Below are 14343 nucleotides of genomic sequence, written 5' to 3' on the forward strand. Positions count from 1 at the left end.
CCCGATGTGGGACTCGATCCTGGGACTCCAGGATCATGACCTGAGCCGAAGGCAGTCGCTTAACCAACTGAGCCACCCAGGCGCCCCCTAAAGCTCTTTTTGACAAGATAAAAGGGATTACTTTAATCATCTTTCCCCCAATCCTGCTGAACTGTAAATCCATGCTCCCGTTTGAGCTATTTGCTGTTATCAATGACAAATGATCTCTGCGTGATTTAAAAAACACACCCACAGAGACGAGGGGTCTAATGCTCTTCGTTGGGACCCTTGTGCTACCTCCGGAATCCCATTTGTGGCAGTAAATACATTAGGAATGATCTCATGTGGCAGGAAACCTTCCTCCCTTAGGAAGGAGACACCAATGGTATTAGGAAAGAGGTGATTCGTTTTTATAATCCTCCCCAACTTCTATGTTCTGCCTCTTTTAGGCAGGTTGATTCTCCATTCGGTTAACAAATATCTGAGCATCGACTATGCACTAGGCACTATTCTAGCCCTGGAGGACTCTGCAGCAAGCATGGCTCTTGTTCTCATGGAGCTGACATTCTAGGGGAAGGAAGAAACACACATACATCAGGTGGTGTGTGCTGGGAAGACACTATTAAGGAGGGCTGAGGAGGAGAGAGTGGTCAGGGACGGCCATTTGAGGTAGATGGTTCAGGGAAGGAGTCCCTTGATGAGCTGACACTTGAACAAAGACCTGCTGTAAATGAGGAAGCCAGCCAGGCCACTGTCTCGGGAAGAGTGTTCCTGTAAGAGGAAATAGGCAAGTGCAAAGGTCTGGATGCAGTTTGCATTGTCAAGGAGTGGCCAAGAAGCCATGTGACTGGAGTGCAGGGAACGGGAGTCGGAGTGGCAGAGGGGAGGTCCATGAAAACACAGGGGTGGGCCAGGCCAAGAGGGGAACTTGACTTTCACCCTGGGCTAGACTGGGAAGTTCTGGAGCATTTTGATCAGAGCAGTGATTCATCGGACTTACCTTTTAACAGGCTGACGTTGTGGGTCAGGGGTCGCAGGCAGGCCAGTTAAGACGCTCATGTAGTCATCCAGGTAAGGATGGGCCCCTAAGGAGGCCCTTCTTTTCTGGGGGTGGGAGAGAGCACATGGGGGGGGCGGGCAATGCAGAACTGACGATATCAAGAAAGTTGTTCCAAGTAAAAAAGGGAGGGGAGGGATTTTCAGGGTGACTGATAAGGGAGGGATGATGCCTAGGGGATTGGATCTGTGGGTTGTTCTGGAAGTGATGATAGATGGGATTAAATTTAGAGCAAAAAAAAAAAGTAATCTTGGAGAATCCAACGATCTCAGATTGCCTGTCCGCACAGCTGAAGGCTCTCCCCATGTAATTCTCCAGGATGGCCCCGATGTCACTCCCCTGAAACCTGACCCCAGGGCCCGAGCCTACGTGTTCCCTCGGGTGCGGGCACTACCAGAGTGTGCGCCCCCACCGCTGTGTGCTTCACCCGCTGGGCTGCACCCATCTCCTGAGTGGGGATGGAGGCGTGAAGATGTGTTGGTGCAATAATGAAATGATGCTGTATGTAGTCTCAACTCAGCCTGCTTAGAATGTGATTCTACCTCCCACACTTTCTGCGGGGTGTATTCGTTCCAGTATCTGATTTTGGCGCTATGTGGGGGGGGGGCCGGGGGGGGGGGGTAGCACTCAGATTGACATTTTTTTTTTTCTTCTAGGATGATGGTGAATATAATTAAAAGTCTGAAGCTCTTTTAAAAAATTCTCTTGCTCTGGTACTTTTTTTTGTCTGCACATAAGAATTATGTATTTTCAGCCACCAATCTAGAATGTGTCTGCTCCTGTTCTGCAAAGTGATTTCTGGAAAGTTGGCTAACTTGTTTGCAAGTTACCTGCCCAGGCCCAGAATGCTTTTGGTGGATCTGCTAGACTTTGGAAATGTTAAGAAGCCTCTACTCTGAGCTCTGACAGTAAGCACGTATCCAGGTCCCAGTGGCACCCTTCGCTGGACCCTCTTGAACTCTTCTTTCTCCATAATCTCTCCGTGGGTTATGACATCCAGGCCCAGTGACCCCATTCCCCTTTAGAGGCTGAGGACACCCATGCTGTTAAACCTGGCAATGACCTCTCCCACGGGCTCCAGACTCACAGCATAACTTGGTGTCTCCGCTTGACGTCACTCAGGTGTCCCAAACTTGACCATCCAAAACAAAGCCCCTCCTGCTTCCAAGCTGGCTTCCCATCTGTCTTCCTACCTGACAACCAGGATGGTGTGCCCCGGTTACTCAAGTCAAAAACTGAGGAGCCTTGAGTCTCCCCTCCCCCTCTTCTCCCATCCATTCCATTTGTAAACCTTGAGGAATCGACTCCTAGAACATTTCTGGAATCCATCCTCTTCTCTCCACCTCTGCTGACGCCACATTAAAACAACTGCCTCTCACCTGCAGTAGCGCCTAGGTGGTCTCTCCTTTTTCTGTTCATCTCACCCCTATGCCTTCCAGTCCCTTCTCCACCCAGGAGCAAAAGAGGTCTTCTTTAAATGTCACTGGGTCACACTGATCCTGCTTTGAACTCTCCAATGGCTTGCCATTATTCTAAGATCAAGCCCAAGGCCTTGACCATGGTCAACTAGGCGCTTCCTGAACTGGCCCCCTACCTACCTCCCCAAACCCATGTAGTGACACTCGCCCCTTAGCTTGCCTTAAACATATTTGTTTCCTGTGGCTGCTGTGACACATTACCACAAACTTGGTGGCTTAAAATGACACAAATTAAGTCTCTTACAGTCCTGGAGGCCAGAATCCAAAATGGGCTGGAACCAAAGTGGCGGCAGGGCTGCGCTCCCTCCAGAGGTTCTAGGGGAAAACCTGTGTCCTTGCCTTTTCCAGCTTCCAGAGCTGCACGCCTTGGCCCGTGGGGCCCCTTCCTCCACCTTCAAAGCCAGCAGTCTAGCATCTTCCCTCAGTGGTCACACCGCCTTCTTCTTCTGTGTCAAATCTCCCTCTGCCTCTCTTCAATAAAGACATTTGTGGTTGCAGTTAGGGTCTATTTGGATAATCTAGGAAAATCTCCCCATCCCAAGATCCTCATCTTTTTTTTTTTTTAAGATCTTATTTATTCATGAGAGACAGAGAGAGAGAGTGGCAGAGGGAGAAGCAGGGAGCCCGATGCGGGGCTCGATCCCAGGACCCCGGGATCATGACCTGAGCCCAAAGGCAGACACTTAACCGACTGAGTCACTCAGGCACCCCAGCCAAGATCCTCATCTTAATCACTTTTTTTTTTTTTTTTTTTGAGAGAGAGAGAGAGCTTGACCGGGGGGGAGTGGCAGAGGGAGAAGGAGGAAGAATCTCAAGCAGACTCCCCACTGAGCATGGAGCCGGATGTGGGGCTTGGGTGATCTCCCAACCCTGAGATCATGACCTCAGTCAAAATCAAGAGTTGGATGCTTAACCAACCGAACCACCCAGGCACCCCTTTATCACCTCTTTAAAGTCCCTTTTGCCACGTAAGGCAACATTCACAGGCTCAAGGAATGAGGAGCTAAATATTTGGGGCCATTATTCAGCCTACTACATGTACCAAGCTCTTCCCCATGACAGGGTCTTCATGCAGCTTGTCCTCGGTGAACAAGCCCCCTCACTCTTGGCAAGGCCAGACCCTTCTCATTCTTAGGGTCCCAGCTTACGTGTCTCAGCCCAATCCCCAATCTGAAGGTTCCCCTCTATCTTGAACCTTTATTTCTTTTTTTTTTAGAGAGAGAGAGCACACACACGTGTGAGTTGGGGAGAGTGGGAGAAGCAGACTTCCCACCCAGCGGGGAGCCTGATGCAGGACTCGATCCCAGGCCCCTGGGATCATGACCTGAGCTGTAGGTGGACACTTAATGACTGAGCCACCCAGGCGCCCCTGTTTATTTCCTTCCTAGCACTTACCACAGTGGACCTTATTTTCTATATCTTCCAGTTCACTAGTTTTCTGCCCACCTCCCCACCTCCCCCCAACCTAAGTGCTTTGAGGATAGGGATCCTGTCTGTTGTGTTCATCCATCGATGGTCCTAATATACCTGGCCCATAAATCATTGCTGAATGAATTTCAGGAAAACGAAATTTACCATCCAAGTCGCCGCCACACACATGGACTGTTGTGTTTACTCCTCAGGGAAAGCAGGCCCATCGATCTCCACCTTCCTCCTGATCTTCTGTATCAGGACAGAAGACTGGCCAGAAACTACCACCACCCACGGAGAGCCCACAGGCAAGCTCACGCACAGGAGCCCACAGAGATGCCGCAGCATTTCACGAGCGAGGCCCACACAAAACATTCCCAGGAGGGCGCCTGGGTGGCTCAGTCGGTTAAGCGACTGCCTTCGGCTCAGGGCATGATCCTGGAGTCCCGAGATCGAGTTCCACATCGGGCTCCCTGCTCGGCAGGGAGTCTGCTTCTCCCTCTGACCCTCTTCCCTCTCGTGCTCTCTATCTCTCATTCTCTCCCTCTCACATAAATAAATAAAATCTTAAAAAAAAAAAAAAAAAAAATTCCCAGGGAGCGGATCTCACTTCGGTGAGGAGCTACCTGAGCTCTTGCTCATTAAATACAGCTGAGAATGATTTCAACAAGGCCTACCCAGGAGGCTGCTTGCTGCGGGGAGCTGTTCCCGAACCTTCTCCATCCTTCTCCTGCTTAAGACCCCTGGAGCCACGGGGAGAGAATCAAGGGAGGCCCAGAGGCCTCCTCACGTTTGCCTTGCAGCCATGTGGGGCACCACGAGGCTCCTGCACAGACTTCACGCAGGGTTAGACCTTTCTAAGCCAAAGCCCAGAGAGTTTTTTTGCAAGCCTATTTCTAAGAACTGCTTTTGCCCTAACCAATACGTTTTCTGGTCCAAACATCATTCTTCCCCCTCCAAGTGGAAGACTGTGCTTGACTATCTGACAACGTTCAGGAATGTTTTTTTTAAATATTTGGTCACAATGAAGACAGCTTTGGGGGGCTCTCCACAGTTTTCTTCTCTGTGACTATTTACAGCATAAAATCCATGGTGGTGTTTTTTATAAAAACAAACTGGGGAGAATAAAACAAAGTGGCTTATAAATATTAACCAGTGTTCACAAATAATAATGTTTAAATAATAACACTTGTACAGCACCTACCATTTACAGAGGCTTCAACATGCATCATTTGGAAAAAAAAAAAAAAATCCAGAAAAATATCTGCCTTATAAGGAAAAGTCTTTGATTTTGCCCCTGTAAACTTTTGGTCCATAACTTTCTATCACATAACACTGAACCAACTCTCATGAATATATTTTAGAAGGCTGCTGTCAGAGTCCAGCTCCCAGGCATCAACCAGAGCCCTGGTGGGACTGCTCAAAATTCTGGCCCGGACTGATTCTAAAAAACTGCATTTGGGTGGGGAGTGGCTTCCAAAGGCTTAACTGAAGACTAATTGATTTCACCAGAAATAAAAATATGCGTATGATATCAGCTGTAGTGTGGTCTTATTTTTCTTGAAAATCGCTTCTCAGCCTTTTGGCTAAGATCAAGTGAAAATCTAAAATGTCTGGAGGAAGTAAATGGCCGTCCCGTGTCCCCTTTCAATAAGGTCAAGTATCAGGAAGGGCAGCAGGTAAATTATAGCCCTTCCCACCCTGCGTATATGTGGGGGGGGGGGAGCCTATAAATATCAAAGCTGAGAACACCAGTATTCTGAGTCCTTCCCCACAGAGGAAGTGCCCCGTGCAGGGGTCCAGGATGGGTGGAGGGACCAGATGTGGGGAAGAGCCTGGAGAGATGACAACCCAGGGGTTAAAACCTGGCAGAAAGCTGCTTCCTGAGTCTACCTCCTCATTGCGAGACAGGTGGGACGGGGCATCTCCTGTGGGTCTAGGTCTCTACAGTGATGGGCACGCGGTAACATCCATGGGCCCCACTGACCCACATCAGATCAGCTGGAGGCGGCGGCAGGAGCTGTCCCTCTGCTACATTCCATGGACTGAATCGTGGGAAGAACCAGATGCAAAAGTCAGCTGCAGAAAAGTCTGCTCTGAAGGGCACTATGGCTCCTTCCTCTGCCGGAACAAAGATGACCCATTGCGCCAGCCCTGCCCTGGGCAGGACACGGCTCTGTGTGAATGGGCTGCTGCCAGATGTAATCCAGGTCCTGGGATCCAAACCCACAGCTTGTTCGCAAACTGAGATAAACATTGGCCCCCAGGCTTCAGAGCAAGAGTCTGGTGTCCCTCTGGCTGAGCCTCTCAATTTCCTCGGGAGAGAAAGTGTTGCCTCGGAGCCTAAAGGGGATAAAGCAAAGAGAGGTTTGGATGAGTGCTGAGCCAGGGCGGTGCTTTTGATTGGAGGCTGCTACTTCCTAAACCTGGGACTCAATGGCCTGGCCCCTTGGGGCCCAGCTGCAGCCCTCCCATGCTGGTGTTAGCCTTGGTCCACCAGGGCGGCTCATGAATCATTGCATGGGATGAAGCAAGCCTCTGGGACTCTGCAGAGAAAACCCACCCCCGACCCAGCCGACCCCGACTCCCCAAGGCTGGAGATTCTTTTTAAGGCAACAGCAGAATTCATCAAGAAAGCAATGAGCAAACCCTGATGCCCTCCCAAGCTCTGCCGACAGGCGGCAAATAACATCAGAACCCTTAAAATATCAACATGATGCTGGCTTCCTCCCCCACCCCGAGACGCAGAATGTGACATTTCCTATGACCATGCAATGGTTTAAAACAAACACAGAAACAAAAACCCACACTCTGCCCAGGACCTGAGGACGTCATGGCCTACAGGGATTACACAATCATACAGAGAGGAAAAATCTCTTCCCCGGGCAGACTCCGACAAGTCTTTATTTTTAACTTCATCAACCGATATGTATTGTTGCTGCTGCCTTGATTTTTAAGGGAGGGACCGGTCAGTCGGCATATGCAAAGCAGGGGTCACAAGCTCGCAGGGATGAGACATAAGGCAGTCAAAGGGGCCTGGCCCAGGATGCCAAGCTTGCTGGGTGTGCAGTCGGCAAGAGCCGGTCTGCCCAGCTCAGTGAGGTCAGTCCTACTCTACTCTGCTTACTTACTGGCATTTTCCGTGAGTACCCAGAGTTGGAAGCTTTGGGGTGAAAACTCAGAAATATAGATTTCAGGGGCGCCTGGGTGGCTCAGTCGGTTAAGCGACTGCCTTCAGCTCAGGTCATGATCCCAGGGTCCTGGGATCGAGCCCCTCATCGTGCTCCCTGCTCGGCAGGAAGCCTGCTTCTCCCTCTGCCCCCTCACCCTGCTTGTGTTCCCTCTCTCGCTGTCTCTCTCTCTCTCTCTGTCAATTAAATAAATGAATAAAATCTTTAAAAAAAAAAGAAATATAGATTTTCATGGGGGAATCTCCTAGTTTTAAAAGATTGGCTTATAGCCCAGTGCCTGAAACACATACAGTGGGACATTCACTCATTACACATCAAACCAGGGGGAACCTTCATACTTACTCTGTGAGTGATAAATACATCCCTGGAAAGAAGGAGCATAAGTCTCTGAAGGTGTGACTCAATGCTTTTTTCAAACACATGAAGGAACATGGCTTTTAATTATAAAGATCTGGAAACACTGTACAACAGTACCTCCTTCCCCCACCCCCACCCCCGCCAATGTCACCTCCACCCAGAGGCAACAGCCCCAACCTGGGAATGCAGGCGCAATGCCCCCAAATTCCTGTGTCCGTGTCCGTCTTCCACCACACCCCCTCCTACACTGTTACCTGGACTGAAACATTCCTGCATACTCAGGGTTTAAAAATGAACCACTTGATCCACGCTTGGAGACATGAAAACATCTTCCCCAGAGAGAAATTAGATCCACTGCATGCAGAATGTCACAGAATGTCAGAGCCCAGAGGGAAAATAAGTTCCCCCTCTCTCCTGGCCCCATCTTACAGATTGGAAAAGGGAGGCTCAGAGAGGTAAAGAGGCCTGTCCAGGGGCCTTACCAGACTTCCAGGATGGTATCATTCCTTTCCAGGGCCTGCAGGAGGGCTTCTGCCCCAAGGTAGGTGACGCAGTTGTTGGACAGCCTGGAGAGAAAGACAGAAGGGTGAGCTTCAAGGATGCTTGGTTCTCCTCTGGGGCCTGTCCAATTAAAGGAGGCTTTGGGAGTTGGCCAGCCTACAGAAGCCCACCTACCCCCTTGACATGTCACGCTCTTGTCTGAGATTCCCAACAAGCTCATCCATAAAGGTTCAAAGCCTACAAGGAAATGCACCACTCTTTCCTCTGTTTCCCAGATTCGTGTATCTCCCTTAGGAAGGGGCTGTGGCATGGGGGTTAAGTATGTACATTTTACTCCCTGGGTTCCAATCCAACTTAACACCGCATCTTTTCTGATCTCAGGCAAATTAATCCCAACTTCCTCATCTGTAAGACAGACCTAAAAGAGCACCTACCTCGTGGAGTCTAAGAGTTAAACAAAAGAATGGCATATTCTGTGGTGCATTTGGCACCATACTCAACTGATGGGAAATAATCAATGAACAGTAATATTTTCATGTGGGGTGGGGGGCAGAGACATGGATTCGAGAAAATATGAGGTTGGCAATTGGGAAGGGAGAAGGCACACTGTCAGAGACAGCAGAGAAGAGCCACCACCCCCTGCTGGGTCCCATTATTACCTCCCTTTACACTCAGTGCTACCGAAGCGCAAAACCAAGGAGAAACAGTGGGTAATGTTGGAGCTGGGGTCCAAACCCAACCCGCCAGGTGCCAGAGCCCACACACTTACCCAACATTTGGCAGCCACTCTGCCTGGAAAAAGAAGGATGCAGGCTTTTTTTTTTTTTTTTTTAAGGTACATAAGAAGCTCCCCCCATTTTTTTTTTTAAGATTTGATTTATTTAGAGAGAGAGAGTACAAGCAGGAGGAAGGGGCAGAGGGACAAGCAGACTCCCCACTGAGCAGGGAGCCCAATGTGGGGCTCGATCCCAGGAGCCCGAGACTGTGACCTGAGCCAAACTCAGATGCGTAACTGACTGAGCCACCCAGGCGCCCCAAGAAGGGGAAACAGTGAGGGATGATGGAATTCAGTGGTGCTTAATGCTAAGGCTCTGGACTAGGCAGCGTGGGCCAAGCCCTGCTGCCATCACCTGGCAACCCTTGGGGTAGACGGGGCTAAGTCTGTGACACCGACGGAAGATGAACATGCCGTGTCACACCTGGTTAGTACTAAACCAGGTATGCCGTCGGCCCCCCGTGTGCAAAGCCTGGCGCCCCCACTTAGACAGTCCTGGCGTCCCCCAGGCCTCCCAGCCCGGTTTCACCCAAGGGACGGACGGGCACAAGTGTTTTCCCCAAACATTTGGCAACTCCCTCGCCCCTGCAAAGAAATACAAACAAGTGTTGCCAGAGTGGCTGGCGGGCTGGCAGCAAAGCAGACACTCTCCCAGAGGCAGCTGTCTGCCCGCCTCTGAAGGCGAGCGTGTTCCACGGGCCACATTTGCCAGGGCAGATGCCACCCTTCCTGTCGCACAAGGAGCCATCTGAGGATGCCCTGACGTCCCTCTCCAGGGAGACCTTTGGCACCCCGGCAGGTGCGGCGCCAGCCTCGGAGAGCCCGCGCACAAGCCCGCGATGATCCCTAGCTGGGCTCCTCCTCACGTCGGCCGTCCCTGTCCTCATGGGCGGGGACCTGCCCGCTGAGCCTACCACCAGGGCTCGCCACCACTTCTGGCCAGCGCTGCCGCCCTCCAGCCCTCGGGCTCCCGGACCCTCCCTCCGCAGGACCTCCAACCAGCGCCCACCCGCCTTCAACCAGACTTCTCCTCCGCCACCAGCCTGATCCAAGCCTCTCTGCTTCATCTCCCGCCTGGAAGACAGGAGGAGCTCCTGACTGGTCTCCCTCCTTCCTTCTTACCCCTCCTCCCATCTGTTCTGCACAAAGCAGCAAGCATGATCTTGTTATGATGTAAATCAGATCATGTCGCTGTGCAGATTAAAATCCTCCAAAGGCTTCTCAAGGCCCCTAGAATAAAGCCCCAAATCCTTCCCATGGCTCTGAGGCCTATGTGGCCTCCTCACCCTGCCCCTTCCTCCCCCCACTCTCCCCTATATACAGTCCAACCATGCAGGCCCTGCCCGCTGTTCCCAAAACCACCAAGCTTGTTTCTGCCACAAGGCCTTTGCACTTGCTCTTCGGTCCACCTAGAGTGTGCATTCCTGAGACCTCAGCATTATAAGAACAATAACTTTTCTTATTATTCAAGGTTTCAACTCCCATGCCACCTTCCCAGAGAGGCCTTTCCCAGGCAGCTGCAACCCTGCCCCTCCAGACACTCCCTGACACATCTTTCCCTTGAATTCTCTTCTCTTTAGAGCCTTTATTATAAATAATCTTGTGTATTTGCTTACTTGTTCATCATCTGCCTCTCCCATTAGAATCTAAGAGCTAAGGGGGCTGAGGCCTGCTCTGTTCTTTCTTTTTTTTTTTTTTTTAAGATTTTAGTTATTTATTTGTGAAAGACAGAGAGAGAGAGAGAGAGAGAGAGAGAGAGAGAGAGAGAGAGAGGCAGAGGGAGAAGCAGGCTCCCAAGGAGCAGGGAGCCCGACGCGGGACTCGATCCCAGGACCCTGGGATCATGACCTGAGCCGAAGGCAGACGCTCAACCATCCAAGCCACCCAGGCGCCCTGCTCTGTTCTTTCTACCACTCTATCCTCAGGGCCTCCAACAGTGCCTGGCACAGTGAGCGCTCCAGAAATATTTCTTGCATCAAAACATAAATGGATGAATGTAGTCATGGATGTACAACAAAGAAATGAATGAATGCACACACGAATAAATGCAAGCATGCCTACCTGTATAACCTAAGAGAAACCACCAGAGATGTTGGAAGAAGACATCTACCAGAGCCAGAGATGGCCCCTGGAGAGGGGGCATGTCCTGTAAGCCCCATAGCAGATGCCACTGGCAACGCACCCATATGCCCTCAGCTTTCCCCTCTAACTCTGAGGGCTGCTTGCTGGGAAGACCTCCACTCTCTGCCTGAGGCCTTTCTACGGACGCCCTGGAGCATGCTTGGCCGCGTGCAGGGCAAACCGGAAGTGCTGGAAAATTCACATCCCCACAAGCACACCGATGAAGGACAGGCCAAACACCCCTGCTGCCTCGCTCCTCGGTTGGGTAGGGGCTCCTGGAGCTCCCCAGCAGGTCTGAGCCCCCACTGCCCTCGGTGATAAGCGGGGTGATAACTGCTTGATGACACACTTGTTCCTGGGTCCCTGTCCTCCCCCACATCATTTCACTGACCTCTCACCAGGGTGTGCCGGGACCACCTCCCCAGTAAACAACTTGCATTGAATCCCCATCTGTGTCTGGGGGATCCCTGACCCTACCAGCCAATTTCTGCCAGGTCACCCTGCCTGGGTGAGTTAGCCAGGCAGGAAGCTGCCCAGAGACACCCCCGCCCGCCCCCCCACCCCAGGCCGTCATTATCATCCCGCCTCCTGCTTACGAGTTCCTTACTTTAGAACTTTCAAACTTGAATTCCTCTCAAGTCCTTTGGCAAGAGAACACACACCTTCATCCTGGAGATGGTTCTCCTCCAGGCTGGCAAGAACAAGACAGAAAATCCGGTTGATATGGTAACATTTATTATAGAAGAGGATGTCAGTAAGGATTAACCTGCTTGCCCCCCAGTTAGAAAAGCCAACCTCTGAAAATCTACATTTACAGATAAAGTGAGACCCGGGAGAGTCGCGTGTGAGGGTCTTCAATCCCAGGGGTGTCTCTGGGAGAGACTTCACCCCAGGCTTCTTCATGTCCAGGTGACCTAATAGCCATTTTCCCTTCCTTATTAACAGAAGCCTCATTCCATTTGGGCAACCCTGTGCTTGATTTAAAAAAAAAAAAAAAAAAAAAAAAAAGCTGCATTTCCCACTCTCCACTACGGCCGGGGTTGGCCAGTGACATCCACACGGCCATTAACACATAAGGGGAAGCCGGCAGATGGGGCTCATGGACATGCTCTTTCAAACAGACAGACCTCACTGGCCTGTGCCTCCTGCCCTTCCTGGATATACAGACTGAATCTGGGGACACAGAAATAGTACCGCAGGTACAGCAGCCCTCTGGTGACCATGCGGCACCCAACCTTGACAGCGAAGCCACAGACTGAGGATCTGAAGGGACAGAGAGACAGAGTCTCCGACCCCTGCTGACCTGGTGGAGCCATTACGCCAGCCCCACGCCGCCGGCCTCCAGACTGGTCAGACGTGAAAAAAATAAATCCTTTACTGGTTTGAGCCACTGGACATGGAGTTTTTCCCTCCCCTGCAGCCTAATCATGTAGTCATAACTGATACACCCAAGGGTGAGACCTGCTTCTAACGAGGATTTCCGAGTGGTACAGTCTAGTCGGGGTATAATCAATGGGACATCGGCAGAGCTAGGGAGCCCTGCTGACAGCCAAGGCCACCACAATATCCACTTTGTGACAATGATCAGAGGTTTCAATGCCCTTCCACTTCTTGGAGAAAGCAGTGTTTGATCTCCCTGATATAATCAGGGAGTGCCCAGACTGTGTCATATGAAGACCAGACTAGTGGCATCGAAAGGATGGGAAACTTAGAATCAGTTTCGGGTCAACAATGCAAGTACAATTTATGATTCACCTTTGAACTTGCTCCAAACCCCACTCCACCTTCCAAGGTGACCCTCACTCTACTCTCCGGTGTTCTTAGGCACTCGACTTAGAAATAACAAAACATTACGAGTATGATAACATATGCTTTACCGTCGGAAGCAGTCATCCCCTCATTTTACAGGTAAGAAACCTGGGATGCAGAGATTATTAGATGACTTGCCTGAGATCACAGCAGGCCTGGAAGCTCAGCCAGCTGGATTCCAGAGTCTCCGCTCTCAACCATTGTGCCACATGGAGGCAGTATACAAACCCATAAATATAATTACATAAAAAGAATCGGCACCTACAGGCCAGGCTCTCTATGCTTCACACCACCCAGGACATAGAGAAAGACAAACCCAAAAGCCCAACCGCTTCATTATCCAGCTCAGTTCTATCCGCCTCCACGGAGGAGGCCTGGGAATCGAGAAAGACTTATCTGCCCCCCAGAGCAGGGGACACTCCCACCTCACCAGAGTTCTTCCAGTGCCACGTTCTTTTCCAACATTAATGCTAAGGCTTGAGCCCCGACGCTGCCGATGTCGTTGCCCACCAGGCTGAACGGAATCAAGGAAAAACAACGTGTCAGGGCAGGGAGGGACCTCAGAGAGAAGCTAAGCCAAGAAGGGCAAAATGCACGACACCTATGGCCCAGCTTCCTAGTCGGCTTCATTTCGGACATGACTGATTGATTACAGTGCTCTTTTCCGTGAAGCACAGGAAGCAGCCTTAGACTCCCTCCCGACATGATGTCCTGGGTAGTCACTATTAATGGACTGGAGTTGGTTCTTGAGATAAAATATACCTGATGCAGCCCCAAATCTTCAATTTATAGATAGGGAATCAGGACCCATTTTAGAATTTTTTTTTTTTAATATTTCTCAGTAAGAGAAAGAGAGAGAGAGAATGGGGAGGGGCAGAGGGAGAGGGAAAGAGAATCTTAAGCAGGTTCCATGCTGAGCACAGAGCTGGACGCGGGGTTCGATCTCACGACCCTGAAATCATGACTTAAGCCGAAATCAAGAGCTGGATGCTTAACTGACTGAGCCACCTAGTTGCCCCTGAGAATCAAGACCCTTGAGAGAAGAAGGGATACTCCAAAGTCACCCAGAAAGACTCAAGGGTCCTGACTCCAAATCCAAGGGTCTTTTTTTCTCATCCCACTGCCTAACATGGGGGGTGGGGTGGATGTAAAACAAAGTTCAAGCAAATGAAGGACTTACTGGCCCAGGCTCCTCCCTCCTCATGCCCACTCCCCACGGCCATGCAGACCCCAAAGCTTACCTGAGCCACCTCAAGCTCTGGTGATCCCCCAAGGCTTCGGCCAAGGCCTGGGCCCCCTCATCACCCACCTTGTTGCCCCACAACCTAAAAATGCCAACAGATTCTGTCAGTCGGTCAGTGAGTTATTGCTGTGTGTTCTAGACATGCATGAAGCCTGCCCTTCCCCTCTACGTCCCCGGCTGGAGGCGCTACAACCACCCAGTTCCAGAATGGTCTCAGTGGGGCTCCTAGGTCCCAGCAAAGTGGTCCTACCTCCACCTTTTTGGAGGGATGGCCAAACTACACTCACATTTTTCAGTCAGATTTACAGAACAATAGAGGCCCACCTAGCACATGCCCTCAGGGACAGGGAACTCCCTCTCAGTGACGAGTCACAGGGTTAACATTTTTCCTGACCCTGCTTCCCAGGGACTGCTACCCCGTG

At 51.0% G+C, this 14343-nt stretch overlaps 1 protein-coding gene across 8 annotated transcripts in view; it reads right to left on the reverse strand.

The window, feature by feature from the left end:
- Window positions 1–2148: 2148 nt before the first annotated feature.
- The window catches only part of NOD2 (nucleotide binding oligomerization domain containing 2), a 38682-nt gene continuing 26487 nt past the window's right edge, over window positions 2149–14343 (reverse strand). For 6 of the 8 annotated variants that reach the window (XM_027619423.1, XM_027619426.1, XM_027619428.1 and 3 more), the window contains 5 exons: window positions 13920–14003; window positions 13109–13192; window positions 11477–11560; window positions 7955–8038; window positions 3382–6267 (listed from right to left, as the gene is read on the reverse strand). In XM_027619423.1, the coding sequence (XP_027475224.1) occupies window positions 6195–6267; window positions 7955–8038; window positions 11477–11560; window positions 13109–13192; window positions 13920–14003 (409 nt within the window). In that variant the 3' untranslated portion in view covers window positions 3382–6194. Of the gene's footprint in view, window positions 2986–3381; window positions 6268–7954; window positions 8039–11476; window positions 11561–13103; window positions 13193–13919; window positions 14004–14343 lie in introns of those variants that run through there. The other 2 variants (XR_003524238.1, XR_003524239.1) reach the window with 2 other exon arrangements.

Source organism: Zalophus californianus, chromosome 17, assembly GCF_009762305.2.
Source record: "Zalophus californianus isolate mZalCal1 chromosome 17, mZalCal1.pri.v2, whole genome shotgun sequence".
NCBI lineage: Eukaryota > Metazoa > Chordata > Mammalia > Carnivora > Otariidae > Zalophus > Zalophus californianus.